The sequence below is a fragment of the Squalius cephalus genome (assembly GCF_949319135.1).
Source record: "Squalius cephalus genome assembly, chromosome: 17".
Taxonomy (NCBI): domain Eukaryota; kingdom Metazoa; phylum Chordata; class Actinopteri; order Cypriniformes; family Leuciscidae; genus Squalius; species Squalius cephalus.
Genome location: NC_137138.1, coordinates 10080561 through 10103560, shown reverse-complemented (window position 1 = coordinate 10103560; position 23000 = coordinate 10080561). Strand labels below are relative to the sequence as shown.

At 36.6% G+C, this 23000-nt stretch overlaps 3 protein-coding genes across 3 annotated transcripts in view; 1 reads left to right on the top strand and 2 right to left on the bottom strand.

Moving 5' to 3' along the window:
• Positions 1–130: 130 nt before the first annotated feature.
• ubap1 (ubiquitin associated protein 1) lies at positions 131–10151 on the bottom strand. Its single transcript, XM_079846680.1, has 7 exons — positions 9980–10151; positions 7509–7557; positions 7247–7371; positions 6379–7167; positions 4056–4214; positions 3836–3937; positions 131–2862 (listed from the first exon to the last, which is right to left on the bottom strand). Exons 2-7 carry the CDS (start codon positions 7546–7548, stop codon positions 2722–2724), a joined length of 1356 nt encoding a protein of 451 aa, XP_079702806.1. The 5' UTR covers positions 7549–7557; positions 9980–10151; the 3' UTR covers positions 131–2721.
• A 1464-nt stretch (positions 10152–11615) lies between these two features.
• Positions 11616–21299, top strand: ube2r2 (ubiquitin-conjugating enzyme E2R 2). Its single transcript, XM_079846950.1, has 7 exons — positions 11616–11851; positions 12178–12358; positions 13063–13263; positions 15284–15370; positions 15510–15607; positions 16482–16616; positions 18299–21299. Exons 3-7 carry the CDS (start codon positions 13087–13089, stop codon positions 18552–18554), a joined length of 753 nt encoding a protein of 250 aa, XP_079703076.1. The 5' UTR covers positions 11616–11851; positions 12178–12358; positions 13063–13086; the 3' UTR covers positions 18555–21299.
• A 612-nt stretch (positions 21300–21911) lies between these two features.
• The window catches only part of nudt2 (nudix (nucleoside diphosphate linked moiety X)-type motif 2), a 3297-nt gene continuing 2208 nt past the window's right edge, over positions 21912–23000 (bottom strand). Inside the window, exon 3 of the mRNA XM_079898233.1 lies at positions 21912–22650. Within this exon, the coding sequence (XP_079754359.1) occupies positions 22340–22650 (311 nt within the window). The 3' untranslated portion in view covers positions 21912–22339. The remainder of the gene's footprint in view (positions 22651–23000) is intronic.

Sequence of the window (23000 nt, the reverse complement as noted above, 5' to 3'; positions counted from 1 at the left end):
ACGTAATGGTAACTCATTATAAAAAAATCCTAATATTCTAAATGCAAAGTTAATTTTCTTATTTTTTCTTTTGATTTTTGGGTGACCTTGACTACATGAGATCCACCTGCATCAACAAGCACCCACGCCACGTGGCACATCACAATTTAATCATGATTTTGAACCAACACTTGTCAAAATAAATTGCACATTGAAAGTGAGCTTAAACAGGCTGTTTTTGTACCTATAAATGAAAAAAATAAAAACAAAATGATAACGCAGCATTTTTATTCATAATGGGCCATATGAGGTCCCCAATAACCTATATATCTGCCCCAGAGACAACTTTCAAAAGTGATTCCATATAAGAGGAAATTGCTTGATATAATTTGAAGAGTATCAACAGTAACACACTCATGTTTCTCTGGACTATCTTGATTGAGGTTTTTAGTACCGTCTCATGCCAGGTAAAAGCCTTTTACAACTGAAGACTGCTGTATATTTGAAAACTTTAAACTTTAGTCAAATAAGGGTCTCTGGCAGCTGGGGCATTGAAAATCTACATCTCAACCTAAATGAATTGGTGTGATGGGAACTGACACAAAGTAAATAGAAAAAACGAAATGGCACACTCACAATTTTTTAGGCAAATGTCACAAAACCTCTCAAGAACATATACAGGTCATGTTTCACTACAAAAAACAAAAACCTTATTTTTAAATTAAAGTCTATTTCTCATTAAGTATCATAAAGACCATTATTGCAGTGAAATTGAGATTTTTTTTGTTTTGTTACAAAATTCAGAAAAAGAAGAGAAGAAAACAAACAAACAAACAAACAACAACTTATTGGTCCTAAAAATAGGCTTGGTTTTCTCCGATACACAGATACATTTTTTTTAGGATTTTGGGGTGGAATATGACCTGAACATTTTTTTCATGACATTCACCCACTGATAACCAAAGGTCAAAATTCAGTATGAAAAAGTATGAGGTTAGACATTGGATCTACATTTGAGCCAAAAAATTCTACCGGAGTCAGATATGTTAATAAATGATGTCAGTAAAGTTCCAACATTGCACAGTTTCACCTCTTTTTTCTGCTTTCGTCTAAAGAGAAAGCCATTCTCTGAGCAAGTTGGCCAGTATTTTAACAGACATGCACTTTACCTGTTGTGATCAAAGCTCAAAGTCCATTCAAAGAGTTTCTACTGGCCCAAAAGATGTGCCACAAGAATTCACAGTCTCAACTTCAGATCTATTGCACAACTATCACTTAAGGACACTACGGCTCAAAAGTTTGGGGTCGGTAAGATTCATTCCTGTTTTCTAAGAAGTCGTCTCTTATGCTCACCAAGGCTGCATTATTTGATTCAAAATAATACTGTGACATATTACAATTTAATGCGCTGTTTGTGTACAAGTTATATCAATCAAATTCCTCAATTTGTAATAATTTACATGTATACATTTATATAAAAAAAGAAACATTTTATGTAAAAAAATCTTGTCTAAAGTGTCACATGATCCTTAAGAAATCATTCTAATATGCTGATTTAGTAACGTATCTAATCATCATCAAACTGAAAATGGTTGTGCTGCCTAATATTTCTGTGGAAATGTGGTTTTCACATATCTCTTCAGTTCAGGAGTCTTTGATGAATAGAAGATTTATTTGAAATAGAAATCTTTCTAATCATAAAGGTCACTTTTGATCACTATTTGGCATCCTTGCTTAACAAAAATATAAATTTCTTTAAAACAAAATCTTACTGATCCCAAACTTTTGAGTGCTAGTGTATACCTCCATTTTTCTTCTGCTTCGTCCAATAGATTTCAGAATAAATCTCATATTAATGTGTTAACCTCAGTAGGGTGTGTTAATGTTCTCAATTTCTTTATTACAGATGGAAACCGACAGTGTATCTTTACAGATCTTTAAATATGTTTATATTAACATCTGTGATTCAGTGTGCCTGTGCAGTATTCGCATGTCATTTGTATGAAAACGTGGCGGCATCATTAAAATTTTGTAGCTCCAGCCGAACTTACCAATTTCTCTTGCCAAATGTGTTCATTCCAGTGCAAAAGCCAACTGGGCAAACTTACATAATGCTGATTAGTTCTGTTAAAGCAGTTCCTAACCATAGAGCAAAGAAACACAATCTCAAAAAAGGACAAATGAAGAAAGATAAAGTATTTCCACCTGTCAAACATATAAACAATGTATGAACAAACAAACAGCAGAGACAGAATAGAGAGAGGGCACTTCAGTGGGGTTTCTGTTTAGCCATGGGTTGTATTTATGAGTGTTCAGGTTTCAATTTTCGAAAGCCTGCGTCCAGCAGCGGGAGATGGCAGCGTAATAGCTTCGAGTGTCACTCCGAGTCGTAATCTGTCAAACCTGGCGTCAATGGGGCTCTGCTCAATTCTGTTTCTCCAGTCCCGCCCAGTCTAGCCTGTCACCATGGCAACAGAGACACTAGCCAATGCCGATTCTCGGAGGAGGATTTGGGCTCCTCCCACTCGTCACCGTTCTAAGATCACTTAACAGACATACAGCTGAAGAGGGATGAATGCACAGTTGAGCGGTGCCATCAATCCCTACTCCAAGAGGTATATCTTTATTAGGATACAAAATCAGTCGTCCTGTCTTAGAGATAAGAGAATCACATCCTTCCACAGCCAGGACCCCTCGGAGGGCCAGGGGAGGGGTGGCTCCAGGCGGACGGACTCTCGAAGCTCAGCTCGCAGCCGCTCGGGCCATCAGATCCTCCAGCGCCTTATCCTGGTCATTATTGTGCACGAGTAGTACCTCTTTAATAGTGTCTCTCTCAAAGCCCATTTCCCCAAACCGTGACATCAGCTGCAGAAACTCAAGGGCCTATGGGAGAGAATGTTGCATAAATATAACAACGCACAACTGGAAAGGAAATGAAAATGTCATCATTTACACACAACCTTGTTTTGTTTCAAATATTTATGACTTTTTATTCCATGGAATATAATGCAAAATGTCCAGAATGGGCACAGGGATCCAAAAATAACAAAAAAAAAGAGGGGACATAAAAGTAGCCGATATATTCCAGGGATTCAAAAACCGTGCAATAGCTTTGTGTGAATATAAAACGTTTAAGTCAATGTTTTATATATTTAATGACATATTTGAACTGGATTTTTTTACTGAACTGCCATATTTCAACTGAATTTGATGAAATCTGATTTCATAAAAAATACAGAAAAACAGTAATATTGCAAAAATGACAATTTAAAATGACTGTTCTCTATTTGAATATGTTTAAAAATGCAATTTATTACTGTGATGCAAAGCTGAGTTTTTCAGCATCATTACTGCAGTCTTCAGAGTCACATGATCCTTCAGAAATCATTCTAATACGCAGATTTGCTGCTCAAAAAACATTTCTTATTATCAATGTTGAAAAACTGTTGTGCTGCTTAATATTTTCATGGAAACTAGGATGCATTTTTTTCAGGATTCTTTGATGAAAAAAAAGTTTCAAAGTACAGTAAATATTTTAAAACTAACCCTTTAATAAAACATGTTAATGTTATTATGATTATTGTGAGCTAATGGTCAATAAAAGTTTGACCTTTGATCAGACAAGTATTGTATGTTTGCATCTGAAATAAACTATCTGTTATGTTGCTGTAAAGACATTATATTTACCTCACAGACTCCTAAACGACACTTGGTTCATACAAAGTATAATTCTTTTTAAAAATCTTTATAGGATCAGTGTTTTCAAGTTCACATGGAAACAAGTATAGATGCAAATGTATATTCAAATTAGTAATTCAGTCTTTGCGTGTATTTGTGGCTGTCAGAATTCACCAACCTTTTCCTCTGAGCCCTGGTACATCTCCAAGCACTCCTCCACAGCAGTCACATCAAAACCTCGATCGCACAGTCGACTGAGAGTAAACAGGTAGTCCAGCACCTACGAATGAGAGAAGTGGAATAACAACTAAGTTATTGAAGAGTCTCATTTAATCGTTTACATAAACAACACTATCACAGAGACTGGTAGTAAGGATAACCAAGCCTAAAAAAGTGACCTGTTCAACATTCTGTCCTTGTCTTTGCATGGCTCTGAGAACACCCTCGTAAGAATAACCCATGCCCACAATTGTCTCCACACACTGTCGTTCACTGGGAGAAAGGCCGAGAAGGATCGTGGCAGCAGGCGGATGGTTAGTAGCTGTGACGGGGTTTGACTGCAAAGACGTTTAGAAGAAAATTAGTTGAACTATTTTCAACCTTGGCTCATTGGAAAAACGTGGCTCTTCCTACAATGTGGCAAAACTGTAACATAAGTACATAATATAGATAAAATTCACTGCAGTTTCCAGTTGAAATGACCAATAGTGACAGTAAAACATCAACCTTTATTCCTTTTTCACAGAAATTATGATTAAAGGGCAGATTATTATAGATTGGTTAAAGTCCCCCTGTAGTCAATCATTTTATCCTTTAAAATTCATCTTTGATCACCAAAATTGATCGTTAAAAAATTTGTGAAAAAACATTCTTCGTGCCTTAAAATAGCTTGAAAGTAACTCTACACCCTTGCTTAATTTAGTACATGCAGATCTATTAATATGCTAATTAGCCCCACCTCCACTCATTCACACCAGCTCACAGATTCACTCGGTCAACTTAGGCAAACGCTGCACAATGGTATCGCTCTTAACCACGTCGGACACATACCGGCAATTAATATAATTAGTCTTTTTCTTGACTGTGTTAATAAACAGCTAATAACGTGTTGCTAATGTTACATGAACCATGTACCCGTTCGCCATCTCAGAGTCAGACAGCTGCCTCAAATCCTTAGAAATGCTTTGAACAGAGGAAGAGGGTACTTATTTACATATGATTTGGGAACGTTCTTTAGTTCACCCATTCTGATGTAAAATTCTGGCAGTACTTGAAGAGTGGATGGGGTCTAATTTACCTGTGGAACCACGACTATGCCTTCTTGGAGATATATCAGTGATACCCAACATAGCAAAAAATACATTTACCCTTATTAAGATGATTTTACGAAATTGGAAATGCCCCAAAACCCAAGACCTGAAAGACTGGATTGATGGGATGATTGAAATTGCTTCATATGAGAGAATGTTGGGGAGACTGCATAATGAGGGAGAAATAAAAAAAAAAAAATCATTTTTGGCAGCATATAAATATGGTGTAAATGATTAGGACTGCTTAACAATTGTTTAATTTCCATGTGCTTTTGTTTTGGTTGTTTTCCACTGATGGTGACTAGTTGCTGAATGTGTAACAGCAAATGTGATTACTGAATAATGTGGTGATGTACTCTGAAGTTAACTGTTGAACAATAAAAAAGTTGAATTATAAAAAAGAAATGCTTTGAACAATTCATAAATATAGTTCATCAGAACATCGTAATATACATAATTCACCTGCTATATTGCTAAATCTATCTGATTTTTCATATCAACAGAAAAATATACCGGGATAACCTGGCTTCTCTTGAGACTTCACTGCTTCAGAGCGGTCATAGTTAATGATATGCTAAAGCCCGCCAGCAAATATGGTTACATGGTAGTTTGTGACGTCAGAAACACCAGCAATTTCAAACCGCATTTTTTGAGACTGTCTTTAGATCACTGCAGTTTTAAAGAGAAAATACTCAGCAATAGTTTTGACTTATGAATTTGCACATGGTTTGTCTTAAAGCATATTAAAAACACCACATAGACATATAAACAACATTTAAAAGTTGATTTTCACCACAGGGGGACTTTAAGAAAGACTTGATTTACTATGTTATGACTTGATTTGTAGTGAATGATTTGTGAACTAATACATTTGGCGTTCACATCACATGGTTAGCTCCATTTGTATGGCTTTTCTGAAGTAGTAAACTTGCTCGGTAGGCTAGCTCACCTGGTACAGCTAGTCAGCTACCATTTGATTCAAGTGAAACGAGTCAAGAAAAAGAGCTCAAAGCAAGCTAAAACAGCATGGTTGCTTTAGCAAATACTTTGATGTCTCATGTTTGCTTTTGTTAACACTATCGGATAAGATTAGGGTAGGGTTCAGCCCCTAGGCTATGTTATTTTCAAATGCGATTAAGCACGACTCACTCACATTTCACTTCGATACGTACAACAAGCAATGAAATAAAACGTTGCCAGATTCAAGTTCATGGGTTTCAGATAAAACTAGAACACACGTTTAGCACCACTCACTGGAGATTTTACTTTCTGCGAAACATGCAAGAAACTCCGTAATATAATTTTGCAGAAATGTCGTCACATTCGTGTTTTTCCACTGAACCTGGGTTGACTATTTTACATGCTAACAATCAGCACTGAAATGCAAATGTTTTCATCTATTTTACGATACCTGCTTCGTTGTTCCGTTCTGAGCATAGACAGGTTGCTCTTGGGGGAGTGTCGTGTTGGATGCTGTTCTCTGCAGGGATGGTGGCATGCCGTTGGACAGGCTGCGTGGTGGGTAAACGCTGAGAGGAGGTTCTGAGGGGGAGTCTCCTGGGTCTGAAAGCTTGGGGAAAGTCAGTGAGCGAATATTACATGGGCGGTCGGCATCAATCTGTCCCCGAGAGGTCCCCACAACCCCACCACGTTCTAAGTCCAGCAGTCCAACCAGTCCATTGGGTTTATGGAACATTCCTGCTTTGGCCTGAAGAGGCGGCGTAGTACTTGGAGAAGTGGGGCGATTTTCGGCTGGAGGAAGCTGATGAGGCGAAATGGATGACTGCGGTTGACTCTGCAGGATATTTCGCAACTCTTCTTTGTCGTTCAGTGTCTTAAGCTCAAGTTTGTCAAAAGGGTCCTCCTCTCGCTCAAAGTCAGCTAAGTTCAGACTCTGCGGGGCCGGGCTGCTAGGTGCTGGTTGCGTCGGTCCAAAAGAGGGGGCTGGGAGAGGTGTAAGGATTGCGTTGTGCCACAGGCCAGCTAAAACCGGGTTCAATGCTGGTGGGAGAACGTCCTGCTCATCAGAGGGGCGGGCTTTCTTCCCCCCAACCAATCCGACATCTGCATCCTGAACAGCAGCCTGCCTTTCATTTTCAGAGTCCACCCGGGCGACCTCCGCCGCTCGAGCTTCGGCGGCTCGTGCTTTGGCAAGCTCCTCCCCCCACTGAACGCTCCGTCGCTCTAGACTGAAGTCATACTGGAGTAAAAGCAAAGCATTCATTATTTCTGACAAAAACACTTATATGATGAAAAGTTAGAGGGAAAATCCGACTTACTTGCAGATCTAAGAGTTTGGAATTACAGTCGGACAAAGAGAAGCCAATGGGAAGACCCACTTTTGAGGGACAGCGGAATTTCTCATTGAGCTTGAAGGGAACATCCTCAAGGTAGCTGACGGGTCCTTGAAACATCAAGTAAAGCAACAGAAGAACAAGGAAACCAAATGAGTTAAAATTAGTCATTTAAATGTTGTATTTTTAATTTTGTTGTCTTTTTAAACTATAATAAACAGTCATGACAGCTGCTTGGCTGACTCACCGTTGTTGTGGATATCTGATCCAGACTTCCTCGCAGCCATTTAGAGTAACTAAAGAAATAAACAGACAACATAAATTCACACAAACTGAGGACAGTTACCTATTTTCTCTTCCTTGGTACTGTGATTTTCTCTATAGAAGATACTATTTTAACATAAGAAATTAGGCTACTATATATATATCCTATGTCACATAACAAGCAAGTTTTGAGAAAATCTTTTGGTTATACTCTGTTACAATTTGCTGAGAGGTATAAGAAAGACAGAATTAGAATTATATTGTTTAAGATAACAACAGAATTGCTTGGTTGTGAGTGATTATGCCAACACAATACTAAAGAGATTTAAGACTCTACTGAAATATGCTATTTAAATTCAACGTTAAAGGAGAACTCCGGTCAATTTTAACATTGAGCTCATTTTTTTGTACATTTGGAGTGCTGTCAATACAGAGAACAACGACAAAAATCGGTGTTGCCTACACCGAGTTATTCTATTTTTAAAATTTGCACCCTGTTGACTTCAATGGGGCAAGTACTAAACCTGCTTTTAGCCTCTTAACATCCTTGATGTGTCATTACAAGTGCACAGAAAATGTGAGTGATTCCTTCTGAGTGAACACGAGTGAGTCTGACTGCAGTAGATGTGAAAGATATGAATAAAAATGATGTTATTTAAGCCAGCGCAAATACCTTTGTTTACATCCTGTTTTTCGGTTGAAGTCCAAAGTAGTCGATTGCAGAGTTCACACACATAGGTTTAATACCTATGATCACGCGCGTGAACTCGGCAATCGACTACTTTGGACTTCAACCGAAAAACAGGATGTAAACAAAGGTATTTGCGCTGGCTTAAATAACATCATTTTTATACATTTCTTTTACATCTACTGCAGTCAGACTCACTCGTGTTCACTCAGAAGGAATCACTCACATTTTCTGTGCACTTGTAATGACACATCAAGGATGTTAAGAGGCTAAAAGCAGGTTTAGTACTTGCCCCATTGAAGTCAACAGGGTGCAAATTTTAAAAATAGAATAACTCGGTGTAGGCAACACCGATTTTTGTCGTTGTTCTCTGTATTGACAGCACTCCAAATGTACAAAAAAATGAGCTCAATGTTAAAATTGACCGGAGTTCTCCTTTAAAAGCTGTAGTAATCTTACTATTGCTCTTAAATACAAAGATTTACACAAACTAAATTGAAAATATGTCATAACCAATGGAAAAAAGTTTGACCTATATTATCCACTACTGTTTAAAAGTTTGGTGTCTACAATTTTGAAAGGCCAGGGCTGTGTTTATTTGATTAAAATACAGCAAATTCAGGAATATCATGAAGTACAATTTAAGATGAAATTTATTCCCCTGATGGCAAAAGTGTTGTTGTTGAATGCTGAAAACAGAAGTGATACTTTTTTAGGATTGTTTGATGAATAGAAAGTGAATTTGAAATAATAAAATAATGAAAAAAGATCTTTACTGGCACTTTTAAACAATTTGATGAGTCCTGAGTGAACAAAAAAAAACTCTAATAATGGATTGTGTATATTGTTTGCATTAATTACTCTTTACATAACATTTATTCTCAAGTGTAAAATGCATACCGTTTTAAGTTTAACAGTTAACCATTCCCAAAACAACAATAATAATGCATGTTAGGGCATGTTGTCGTTGTCGAATGATTTGATTACGTCAAAATGTAAAAAAGAATGGATATTGCATATTGGTAATCGGATACTGTCGAACATTTAAAAAAAACAATATTGTCAGATCACTAGAAAACAAAGCACAGGCATAGTCCAAACAGCATTAAGTTACAATAATCGCTTGGACTTTTCTTTTGAAACTGTAAACACACAAGCTTCTACATTTTCAGGAAGTTTAGCACAACTGAAAATCAACTTCATGATAACCAGGGAGGGAACTAGCCCAAAACTGTATCACATGCTGACATACAGGCTGATAAAACCGGTTTTGAAGTCATTTCACCACCCATGATGTCTTACATAAAAAAGCATAACAGCTGATCGTCTGTTATTACTACATACAGCCAACAGATTCATTGCGTACTAAAGACAATGAAAAATGCATACAGACAGCAAGCTAGATGAGTCCAATACCAGTTTAAATTCAACAATAAATCTTTAGATATACTGATGAGACGGTCTTTCGAAGTTGGTTTATATTGAAACTGGATGATGACACATATTTGTTCCTGGCATCTTACCAAGCTACTACGATTTTCTCTTTTCGATTTGACATGTCAATCAAATAATGAAAATAGGTATGACCTAAACCCAAAGATTTGGTACTTCAGATCTAGAGAAGCAAAGAAATGAATGTGGACACCTGGTTAAAAACAACTGTCTAGTTTTGTTTCAGTCCAGGTTAGTGAAGCGACCTAACAGGGCCCGACTTCCTCTGCCACCGCCCCTCAAACTGTCCCTGCACGTCCCACCGGTGTCCTTACCAATATCTGCTCTGTCTTCAGTCTCCGAATAAGTCTCTCACTTGTCCTCGGACATACAAGCTCCGGTCGACGCTCTCAAATGAGGAGATTTACTGAAAACCGAGTATATTTCCTGCTTCATCGCGGAACGCCATCTTGGTTTGACCGCCTCCTTCGGTTCCTGTGTGACGACATGCGTTGCCACTGAATGATTACAGATTCGACCAATCAGCGAGGAGCAGTTGAGGAGACGTCATCTGTGTCGGACTTTGCACATGGGTTCAGCACGGGTTTGAAAAGGAATGTTTTGATCTATTTTAGTTTGTTGGATATTGTTGGTTAGTGAACTGTTATAACCATTAAGTAAAACATTGATAAAATAGATAATTTGTGTTTGTCCATACACTTTCAAAGAGTAGACCAGTTTTACTATCCATCAGCTATCTATCTATCTATCTATCCATCAGCTATCTATCTATCTATCTATCTATCTATCCATCCATCCATCCATCCATCCATCCATCCATCCATCAGGCTACACATTAAAGTTTGATCAACTCATACCAAAAAAACTCATTAAATAGACATTATGCAAAGTAGATTATTTTGACACAATAAGGATGATATACAGGCCAACATAATAAGGCTTTTTTTGACGGAATTTTATTTTATTTCCCCTTACTTTTCCATTTTGATTTTTATCTTATTATTAGTATTTTAAAAATCTATATTACTTTCTTACGTTTACATACTTACATACGTTTACATACTCGACTAACTCTTCTCCCCTTAATTCCCATATATATATATATATATATATATATATATATATATATATATATATATATATATATATATATATATATATATATATATTAGGGCTGTCAAACGATTAATCGCGATTAATCGCATCCAAAATAAAAGTTTGTGTTTACATAATATATGTGTGTGTATGCAGTATAATTCTTTTCTATATATAAATACACACACATGCATATATATTTTAAAAAAAAGTTATTTATATATAAAATATTTATATATAATATAAATTATATATAATATAAATATATATACACAGTATATACATGCAAATATTTCTTAAATATATACATGCATGTGTGTGTATTTATATATAGAAAATAATTATACACCGTACACACACATGTATTATGTAAAAACAAACTTTTATTTTGGATGCGATTAATCGCGATTAATCGTTTGACAGCCCTAATATATATATATATATATGCACATTACTACCTATGTAATAATGCATAACATTATGCTGTGTAGGCTACATATGTAATACATAACTCTATGGGACTGTACTATGGACTGTACTGTACTACTGTACATTAACCCCAAGTTTCCCCAAGCAGAAAAGGGTTAAGCCTAAATCCCAGACTAAAAAATGTTTGAGCAGTTTTAACTGAAAATAACTTTCAGTGACATATCTTTAAATATGAGAGTGCCATTGCTTTGTCTCAAGATGCACACCAGTAATGTTTTCTTCAGAGGCACGTTTATAAAAGCTACTTAAATATCCTAATTGAACTAAGGAATACCTGACATAATCTAAAAGCCCTGATTGTGAAAACGAGCCTAAAAGTGTATTTACAGTTGAGTGTCTTGCGTCATGACGCACATGCGTAAAGACGTATTCAGGCACGCACTGTGATAACCGGAAGCATCAATAGACGCGATTGAGAAACGGCGAAAGAAATCATCACCTGTCGATATCGTTCATATCTGTATCTCTACTGCGCTCTCTTTAATCTCCATATCCCACTACCATAACACCCATACCATTACGTTAATTCGCTGTCGAGTCGGTCTGGACGGATAAAGCAGAGTTTGCAGTGTAATTCTGTGCGCAAACGGGGGGTTTTGAAGGTGCGTTGAAGCCTCGCACCAGAACAAATGTAAACAAGCAGCTGATCAGCTGTGCGGCCGAAGACCCGCAACGAAACGGCGTGATGACAGCGACCTGCAGGGTTTGACAAACATATTCTGCACCATATAAAGCGAATTTAGAGGTTTATTTGCATGCTGTAGAGTTTTTAGGCGTTAGGGCAGTACACGAGGACAACTCCCGACCCATCGCCTTCACCTCCATTGCGGGCAGCAGTAACGTTAGATACAGAACAAACGGCTGCTTTATTTTTTTACTGTTTATAAGGGCGATAAATTGATTGATTTGTCTTTATTTCTGCTTGAAGACTGGACTACTTCACGGCTAACAGGAAAAGCAACAGGATTCGAAAAATAACAAAGGAAAATTGATGTTAATAATCCCTTCTGGGCCCCAAGGAATAAATAAATATCAGCAACGTATTAATATTTACATGAAGCTGGAAGTTTAAGGAACTCCAACATCACATTTCCTGAGGAGCTGCACTGGTAATTAACAGTCTATCAACGTTTTTATTTATCAGAATGTTTTTGCATAGTTTTTGCTTACTAATCTAATCATACATTTGTAAACAAGTGTTTTTGTTTTTTCTTTTTGCAATTTTCTTTACCTCTCTCTCTCTCTCTCTCTCTCTATATATATATATATATGAAGAGTTCAGATGCAAAAGTCTCTCCATATGAAATTTTCTTCTAGAATGATCATTTTTATCAAGCTCGTATATTTAAGTTCAGCAATTTCACTTAAATGGCAATGAAAATTACCTATTAATTGTCATTTAAGTGAAATTACTGAACTTCTGATCTCTTCATATATATATACACACACATATTAGTGCTGTCAAATCGATTAATCGCATACAAAAGTTTATGATGTTTACATAATGTGTGTATATATATATATATATTTATTTACATATATATATATATTTATATTTAATGTAATATGTTATGTATATGTTATGTATATTTAATGTTTTATATAATATATTTAATGTCTGTGTGTGTACACTGTATATCTTTTTTACTAGTTATACCTCTGTTAATACCACTATGCATAAATAATGAGTTGAGCAGCAAGATATTATGAAATATTATTATTGTTGTCATAACGGAATTGCTAAAAAAACCTATAAAATATATTATTCTGTAAAAAAAAAAAAAAAAATTCCACATTTTCTTTGAATCCACAGTAAGGCCGAAGGATTGGGACTGTCATGGCACACCAGCAAATGCCGAGCTCTCAGAAGGCTCTGATGCTGGAGCTGAAATCCCTGCAGGAGGAGCCAGTGGAAGGTTTCCGCATCACTCTGGTGGAGGAGTCGGACCTCTACAACTGGGAGGTGGCCATCTTTGGCCCTCCAAACACACTTTATGAAGGGGGCTACTTCAAGGTAAGCCTGACAAATGTTCTTGAATGCTTACCATCGGATCAGGGTGTTTCGAGTCAAATTTTTATTATTATATTTCATTTTATAGTATATCTCACACCCCATGTTCTCCCATGTTTTGCAATCTCTAGCTCTTCTCTCCCTGGTGGTGTGTTCCTTATACTCTAGATCTCTATTAATAGCCTTGACAGATATTAATGACATCTCAATATGAGAGCTAAAAAGAGAAGGACAGTGCGTTTCAACCATATCCCCCATAGTTATTTATTCTCAGTGGAATATTATCAACTGCAATAGTCAGTACTTTCACAGTGACGCATCATCAACTTTACCACAACAGAGTTCCTCCGCATTCCTTCAGAGTTATATTGTTGTATCATAACCACAGGTCACAGTCTTTGGGGATGTTTTAGTATTTTGAGTTTATGGTAGCAATTCAGTTTGACGGATTCATATAGTTTTAAAATGTGTCTTTATGTGCACATAAAAATAAACAATAAAATAAAATACATTTTTCAGTCCCTTAAAAAGTTTTGTTTGTAGATTGATCCCTCATGAGTTTTGATCACCTTTTTGTCTGAATTGTAAAACATTGATTATTTTAATGTGGTGCATTTTAATGTGGATTTAGCTGGGTGATATATGTGATACAGCATGTTTTGAGGAAGATTATGGTATCTTTGTGAGCACAGGCTTGGGTTCCACCCATCAGACAAAGTATTTGCATGGATATCACTTTTGCATCTTTGGGGAACAGCATTTCTAGTTTGTTATAGATCAAATGTAATGTTCATTTTACTATATATTTATGCAAGGTTTCCTGAAAAAATTCTAGCTTCAAAGAGCAGTATCGTTTGTTCCCATTTATTCCTAATGATCCCTAATGAAGTTAGATTACATCAGGTTGTTGTTTTCCACGACTTTCTAAGTTCTTTGACTGTGACACAGATCTTCATTCACACCGTCACAGTCACGCTACACTTAAGCACCAGCCAGTTCATCTGGTCACACATAATCAGCGGTCAACAACAGTAGCGAGTAGTGGGATTTCCACAGGCAGAGAAGCAGCAGCACCGCACTCATGTTCAAAGCAATAGTTCACCCAAAAATGACAATTCTCTTATTAACTGCAGGGCTTCGAACATCAAAAAAGATGCAGAAGCAGTAAAAAATGACCATAAAAGTAGTCCATATTATTTATGGAGTATATTTCAAGTCCTACGTTAGCTTGTTGTGAGGAACAGACTGAAATTTAAGTTGTTTTCACTGTTATTCACTGCAAAGTGCAAACCATGAGAAACCTGCCATAGCTCTACTTGGTGTGTTTGTGAGCAATGTCTGCATGAACTAATCAAATTTTTTTATTCTGATCCATTCAATAAATCAGTTCCTAAATCAGACTTATTGTCGCTCTAGTGTAACTCGCTCAATTATCTGGTCGGAGGGGAAGATAATATGTTAAACTTTAATGATTTTTTTATGGTTCTTTTTGCAGCTTGAAAGACATTGTTTATTGTGTCTGAAAGCTAGTGCACTGTTCAAAATTTCTCCTTTTGTGTTCCATGTGAGAAAGAAAGTCGTATTGGTACATAATGTAGAATTTTCATTTTTGGCTGAACTAGTCCTTTAAAACAGTACTCATAGTCAAATAACAGCGACTGCAGTTGTTATAACTAACCTCAAAGCCACAATCACTTTCAAAATCACTGGTGTTATAATAACCACAATCACAAAAGTCAGCACAAAACAGTACTATATCAACAGTGGACTGAAGAGAGTGCAGCATTTAACACAGCACTGCACTGTTTAGTTGAACTGCACTGTCGTCTCAAGCTCCCTTTTGGCACCATATCAGAAACCTGATGAAGAGTACATGATGTTGAGATTCATGAGCATTATATTTATACCAACCCTTTTAGTCTAATGTGTCCTTTCCATTTTGGGACTGATTTATAACGGCTCATTTACTAGCTATAATACGGCTCACATGCAAGCTAATAATGCTCCATGTCTTTTTCCCCAGGCCCATATCAAATTTCCTATTGACTACCCCTACTCTCCTCCCACTTTCCGATTCCTCACCAAGATGTGGCATCCAAACATCTATGAGGTGAACATGCTTGTGTGTGCGTGCATTTGATGTGTGTTTACTGCACCACCAAATGGATTACAACAGCTTAAAACTTACATTAGTAATCATATAGTAACAATGCTGCAATTGTTGCTTAATATACATCTCTCAACCCCAGAATGGCGATGTTTGTATTTCCATCCTCCATCCTCCTGTGGATGACCCCCAGAGCGGAGAGCTGCCCTCGGAGCGATGGAACCCCACACAGAATGTCAGGTATTAGGGTGAAAATACCCACAATTACCCACAAACCGCCCTGAATGACTATGGCTATATATACACTACTGTTTAAAAGTTTGGTGTCAGTAAAAGTTTGGTTTTTTAATACTTTTATTCAGCAAAGGTGCATTAAATTCTGTCCTTATTTACTCACCCTCATGTTGTTTCAAACCTGTATGAATTTCTTTCTTCTGTTGAACACAAAAGAAGATATTTTGAAGAATGTCGGTAACCAAACAGTTTCTTGGTCCCATTGACTTCCATAGTATTTTTGTTCCATACATCAGTTGTCTGGTTACCCATATTTTTAAAAATATCTTCGTTTTTGTTCAGCAGAAGAAAGAAATTCATACAGGTTTGGAACGACTTGAGGGCGAGTAAATTATGACAGAATTATCATTTTTGGGTGAATTATTCCTTTATTAAAAGTGACAGTAAAGATATTTATAATGTTACACATAAGTTTCAAGTAAATGCTGTTCTCTTGTACTTTCTTTTCAACAGAGAATCCTGAAAAAATCTATTAACACCAAAATATTAAGTAGCACAACTGTTTTCAGCATTGATAACAATAACATATTTTTGAGCACCAAATCAGCATATTAGTATGATTTCTGAAGGATCATGTGACACTGAAAACGAGTAATGATGCTGAAAATTCAGTTTTGACATTACAGGAATAAATGACATTTTCAAATGTATTAAAATATTAAAACATTTATTTTAAATTGTAGTATTTCACAATATTACTGTTTTTGCTGTATTTTTGATCAAATAAATGCAGCCACAATGAGCATAAGACACTTATTTCAAAACATTAAAAAAATGTTACCTACCCCAAACTTATGGTAGTGTGTGTGTTTGTTTGCAGAACAATCCTGTTGAGCGTGATCTCACTGCTGAATGAACCCAACACCTTTTCTCCTGCAAATGTGGACGCCTCAGTCATGTTTCGCAAGTGGAGGGACAGCAAAGGCAAGGACAAGGAATACGCAGAGATTATAAGGTACCATCACTTTATCATTTAAACGACTTGCATTAAAAAAAAAAACAAAGTCAGCTTTTTCCATCAAATTATATTAAGTTTAAAGGTCAGTCTGTCGCCTTTTTCCTGCTCTTGAATTTTTAATATAAACAAGATTTTGCTGGACCAATTTTACAGAATTTCACAGTTATTTATTTTGAATTTTTATTTGTTTCAACGCACAATGTAGAAAGTGCATATTATATGCATACAGTTAAATGATTAATATATTATTTGAAATGCTAGCTAAAGTTTTTAAACTCTAAGTATTAAACTTCAGTGTATTAATTTTCCTGCACTGTCTGTGCTACTACAGAACTGAATAATATTTCAAAGTGTGAGGCTTGTTGTATCAGACTTACAATTGTAGCCTATTGAACCGTAAAACGTGTGCAAAAAATCCATAGACTTTGAAGTTGGGGAACTAAGATATTTCTAGAGATGAGAATATCATAGACATGTATGGCTTTGATCATTTAAGCCAGGGTTCACCAATCTCGGTCCTGGAGGGCCGCTGTCCTGCAGAGTTTAGCTCCAACACACCTGTTTGAAAGTTTCTAGTATGCCTAGTGAGACCTTAATTAGCTGGTTCAGGTGTGTTTAATTGGGGTTAGAGCTAAACTCTGCAGGACAGCGGCCCTCCAGGACCGAGATTGGTGAACCCTGATTTAAGCAGTGAAGCTTAATTAATTTGTTGAGTGCAGTGAATAGAGATTCATCAACATACTAACACACAAAAACTCAATAGCAACTGTATAGCAATGCTCTAACAGCAACATGAGGATCTACAACATAGCAGCGCTACTTACATATTCTTCAGGAAATGCCAAAATTGAATTATACCTCTGAAGTTGGCTGAGATCTAGAGTAAACATTGGCTGAGGCCAAATTTTGGCCCAACACACTTACATTGCACCATCCCACTGAAGTTTAGGACATACTGTCCTGACTGTCTTTGTTCCACTTTGGGCAAGTAAACATTAGTGGAAAATTTTGAACTTTTCTCTTATTGACAATCTTTTCTAACAAAACATCCCTCAATAGAAAACTGAATGATTTTCTTATTCTTTGGAAAAAGAAGTGAAATTATGCAGTAACGTTTAAAACTAAAAAAAATATATATATGTTTTTGAAAGAAGTCTCTCACCAAGGCTGCATTTATTTGATCAAAAATACAGAAAAAAACAGTAATGTTGTAAAATATTATTGCAATTTAAAATCAGTGTTTTATTTATTTTAATGTGATTTATTTCTGTGATGGCAAAGCTGAATTTTCAGCAACATTACACCAGTTTTCAGTGTCACATGATCCTTCAGAAATCATTCTAATATACTGATTTGCTGCTTAAGAAACATTTCTTATTATCAATGTTGAAAAGTTGTGCTGCCTAATATTTTTGTGGAAACTGCAATATTTTTCTCATGATTCCTTAATTAATAGATAGTTCAAAAGAACAGTATTTATTTGAAATAGAAATTATTGATAACATTATAAATGTCTTTACTGTCACTTTTGATCAATTTAATGCATCCTTGCTGAATGATTTCTTTACCATTCGAAATTATTTGGTCTGTAAGTTTGTTTTTTAGTGTATATTTGTAGACTGTGGTTACATTTAATAAACTGAATTGATTTTCTGACACTGTGTCTGCGTTGTACACAGGAAGCAGGTGATGTCCACTAAGGCAGATGCAGAGCGGGATGGAGTAAAAGTACCAACTACGCTAGCCGAGTACTGCATCCAGACCAAAGTGCCTTCCCACGACAGTAGCTCCGACCTGCTCTACGACGATCTATATGACGACGATATAGAGGAGGATGATGATGACGATGACGAGGCAGAGGCCGTTGGGATTGGCAGCGAAATGGTCGGGGACTGTTTTGGCGACGAAGACGACTCTGGCAATGAGGAGTCTTGACCTCCTTCCACCGTTTCCGTGACACTGACCTTCGCCTTCTCACTATTCTTTACCCCGACAGCCTCATGTTTCAGATTCTCTTTTCTCTTTTCCTATGCTTAAAGCTTTCATTTTTCACTCTGTTCCAAAAACCTTCAGATCTCTGTCCTTACAGCACCTCCCAGTTCCTCAGTAAAGTACACTATGGGTTCATAAAACCAGTCATTTGTAGTTACATTTCACATCCCACCTTCTCCTGCCTCTTAACCTCAGGGCTTTTGGATATTCAGAGCTTGTCAGGCCACCTTAAACATGTTCATTTAAAAAAAAATATTAAAAACTTTAAGGGCTAGTTCCCACAAAAATTTAAATTCTGTCATGATTCATTCGCCCTCTTGTTGTTCCAAAACCTGTAGGACATTCTTTCTTCCATGGAACAAAAAAAAAAGAGACATTTTGAAGGATGGTTGAGCTGCTTTTTCCCATAGATTATAACCAAAAAATCCCTGCCTCTGAATATGACTACTTTCCTGCTATATAGTAGGTGTAAAACAGTACATGAAAATAGTATTTCTGAATTCATAGTATACAGTAAATATCCGGATGACCTACTACTTCCAGCGAGATTCTAAAGTGAGCATCTGATGGACGCTTTACTATCCCATGAGGCCACGGGAGAGGAGTTGTGGCGTCAGCTGTGTTGCTTCACTGCCGTTCACAAGTAGCATGACCGTTGCGAAGTTCGTTCTTCGTCAAAATGTACTATGTGAGTTCAGATAAGCTCCTGAAACGACACTATAAACACCATAATAGTATGACTAGTGAGCTATATTCTAAATATTTTGTAGCCATACAATGGCTTCAGAAGAGGAATAGGCCAAAACCTAAGTTGTTATTCATTCTAAAATTTCATTTAAGCATTCATGTGCCAAATTTGCTTGATTCTTGCGGGTTTCGTAACCGAATTCAGTGTGCCAGTTTGAATCAAGGGAGCCACACAGGTTTGGAATGACATGAGGGTGAGTAAACAATGATAAAATATATATTTGAGGTAACTAACCCTTTAAACTCAACCATTAGCTAGTTATGCCTGGTAAAATCACCAACAAATGAATGTTCTGTTCTTTTCCCAGATTTTCAAGTATGTACAGATTCTTCATAACTGTCTTTACAGTATAGGGCTTCACTGATTCCACTCTACAGTATGTACCTAATTTGCCACTTTTCCACAAAAAAGGTAAGTATTCAAGGGTGGAAAAAATGGACAATGAATAGACTGTTTCTTCCTCATAAAATTTAATTGTCATCATTTTGACCAGCCATCCACATCAGCAGGGTCACCTTCACAACTACTAACTACATACACCCTTTTATGCGCAGCTCGTACCCCCAAATCACTTAAGCTTTTTGAGCCATTAAATCACGGTGTCAGATTATATGGCACATGAAGGTGCTTTCAAGTGCTCAGCAACACAAGCATTACAGCTACTTCCAGCACACCTTCATTCGCTGACCCAGAAACTATGAGGAGACTGTTTAAGTCACTACGATGATGTCCCACGTTTGGCTCCGAATATTTGATCCACCGATTTTGGCTGAAGGTAATCATACTGTTATGCTTTTAAGCGTACACATACTCTTGGTAAGTGATCACGTATGACTGTCTGAGCTGCTGTACCAAACCATTTCTATTTCTCCTTTTCCTCACTGATTTTGGGGATAATCTTGGGTGTTTAAGTTTGGGGTTTGAGATCAGTGACTGCTGAGGACATTTCGCTTACCAATGTGAGCCCTCTCATCCCCGGTCTTATGCTTTTTTTGCGTTGGCCACGGTGGGCCGTAGCTTTCAAGAGCATGCTTGTGTGTTTTAATGTGTTTTATATGATGTGTCAATCATCCAATGAGGCACGCGAATCCCTAAGGTCTCATTAATGGGGGTGGAAGCGTATACGTTTATGCACATGGGGTCTCAGGTACACCTTTATTCCCGCAAACCAGCCAAGGACACGGATGCTGATTCCTCGTCCTACGAAACCCCTCCAAAAGGGAGTGTGGATCTGAGGATCTTGAGGGAACGGTGCTCTCTTATTCTGCCGAGCATCTGGAACTCACTGAACTATCAAGAACAATCGTTCCCGACTCAATCGCTCTCTTGAACCTCTGGACTATGAGCCAAGGGGGCTCAACAGGGACGTGAATCGATTAAAACGGACTGGATTTTTCACGTTCAGCAAGAGACTCTCTGTGTATTTACACCCCTGTGCACAGCAAAACAACCAAGTTCATTTCAAAGTGTTGTGACATTAGTCAACTGTGGATTTGTCTTGAAGGATTTTATTATTTGTGTCATGATTGTGTTTTTAATGTTTCATTAAGGATTTTTTGTTTTTCATATGCTAATTCTTAGACAGGATTTGTGGTCCTCATCAAAACAGCCGGATTCATTATTTGCTCTTAAGTTCAATGCATTTCCTTTTTCTTGTAATGTTGTTAAAGGGAATATCATTCTAAAGATTCACGTAAAGAAGAATGGAAAAACAGTAAGAATGAATCTAAATTGATACCTATTTCTATTCTAAACGTAAGTATTTGAGTTTTGTGGTGGAGGTGCAGGTGCGGGTCGGGTTGGGTTGGGTGGGGTGGGTGGGTGATATGTCCAGTATGATCATTTTAAGACTGCTTGTATGATCACAATTCAATTCATTTTTGTTTGTGTGTATGTACAGGAGTTAATGCTCCTTAGCAATTAAACCATTAGACCAACACATTTATAGGTGCTTTCACTTCATGACAGTGTTGTAATTGTTATTAAGATTACAACACTGAACACAAAATTACAAAAAACTATTACAAATATTTTTGTTAATTGAAATAAAGCAACTAACCGTAGCAACTTAAGTTTAAATTTAAGTACTAAAATAATTTAGAAATATATTTTTTAAAACTAATAAAAAAAATGACAAAAGCACATATAAATTAAAAAATAATTGAACTAAAATGAAAAAATATCAAATTAAAAGCTAATTAAAAATATTACTAAAAACTATAATATATAAATAATACTAAAACAGCACTGGTTCACGAGCATTGTTTATTTACTGGCTTCATTATAATTAATTTAGGACAATCTGCATAATTCAGGAGTTCACAAAATAACTTGCATACAATTCATAAATAATTTCTGATTCACTTGCTTAATTACTAGTCACATAAACTGAAACTTGGAAAAAATTTACAGTACGTAGAGAAACTTGTGGAAACAAGTGATAATTAGATTGGATAGTTAGATGTATAAAAAGTGACCAAAGACCACATTGTCTTCTCTCGCAAAACTTGCCTTAAAGAAATGTTTCAGGTTAAATACATTTCAAGCTTTAAAATATGTTTATGGTTTCAAAATGCATTTACAAGCCTGGTAGACTTCCATTATAAGTGTACTTTTTCAGTGTTTTTTTGTAGGGTGACTCAAAATTATTTTCTGGTAATTAGCAGCTTGGCGTCATTAGAGCTTAACTTGTATTGAAGCCGGAACATTCTTTGAAATGAATGGCAGCTTTGTTTTGTTTGTTGGTGGAGATTTAGTGGTTGTGAGTTTATCTTAACATTTTTAACTATGTGGAAGCAATTTATTATGAGTTCAAATTAAATTCAGCTTAGCAAGTAGAGACGCAAAAAGCTTGGGAGCAAAAAGGACGGATGTCAAATGTCTCTTTACACATACATCATTTTCACTATAACAAATTTAGAAAGATGAATGCAAGTATTCAACTCTGTCAGTGTCTAAATGTCAAAACCAAGTGTAAATGTTACTGTGTTTCTAGATGCCGCTGTGCTGCTGTGAGTGTGTCCTGTAAGTCCTGGTATTTTGCCAGCTTGCAGGCTTCCTCTAGTTTTGCCCAGCGGTAATCCTGGTGTTCTTCTGAGAGAATGACCTGTGTGTTTGGGTCACAGAGCTCTGCCAACCAGTAGAGGACTTCTTTGTCCTTTCCCCGGACCTGATAGCGCAACCTCTGCAGGAAGCCATCGACAATACGCAGGTGATCTTTACCTAAACCCGCTTCTTCCTGTGTTTCTCTCAAGGCGGTGGTGAAGTCGTCCTCTCCAGGGTCAACATGACCTTAGAGGGGGAGGACAATGTTATTCTTCCAGTAACAATACTAAGAAATTGCAGATAGCCACATGGTTTTACTGATAGATCATGTGACAAACTGTAAAAAGTTGTAGTTGATTTAAAAAATAAATAATTTCATATTTAAAATAGAAAAATGCAATACACTGTTAAATAATTATTTGTTTTATATATTTTTTTAACTCATGCTTATTAGTGTCTGTTGACATGGTGCATATCTTGACATGTTGCAGTGTGTGAGAAGACCTATTGTAGATTAGTTACCTTCTAGGTATTTGTTATTTTTTGTAGAATTAGTCTCTCTCTCTCTCTGCTTCTGGTCATGTGACTTAAAGGTA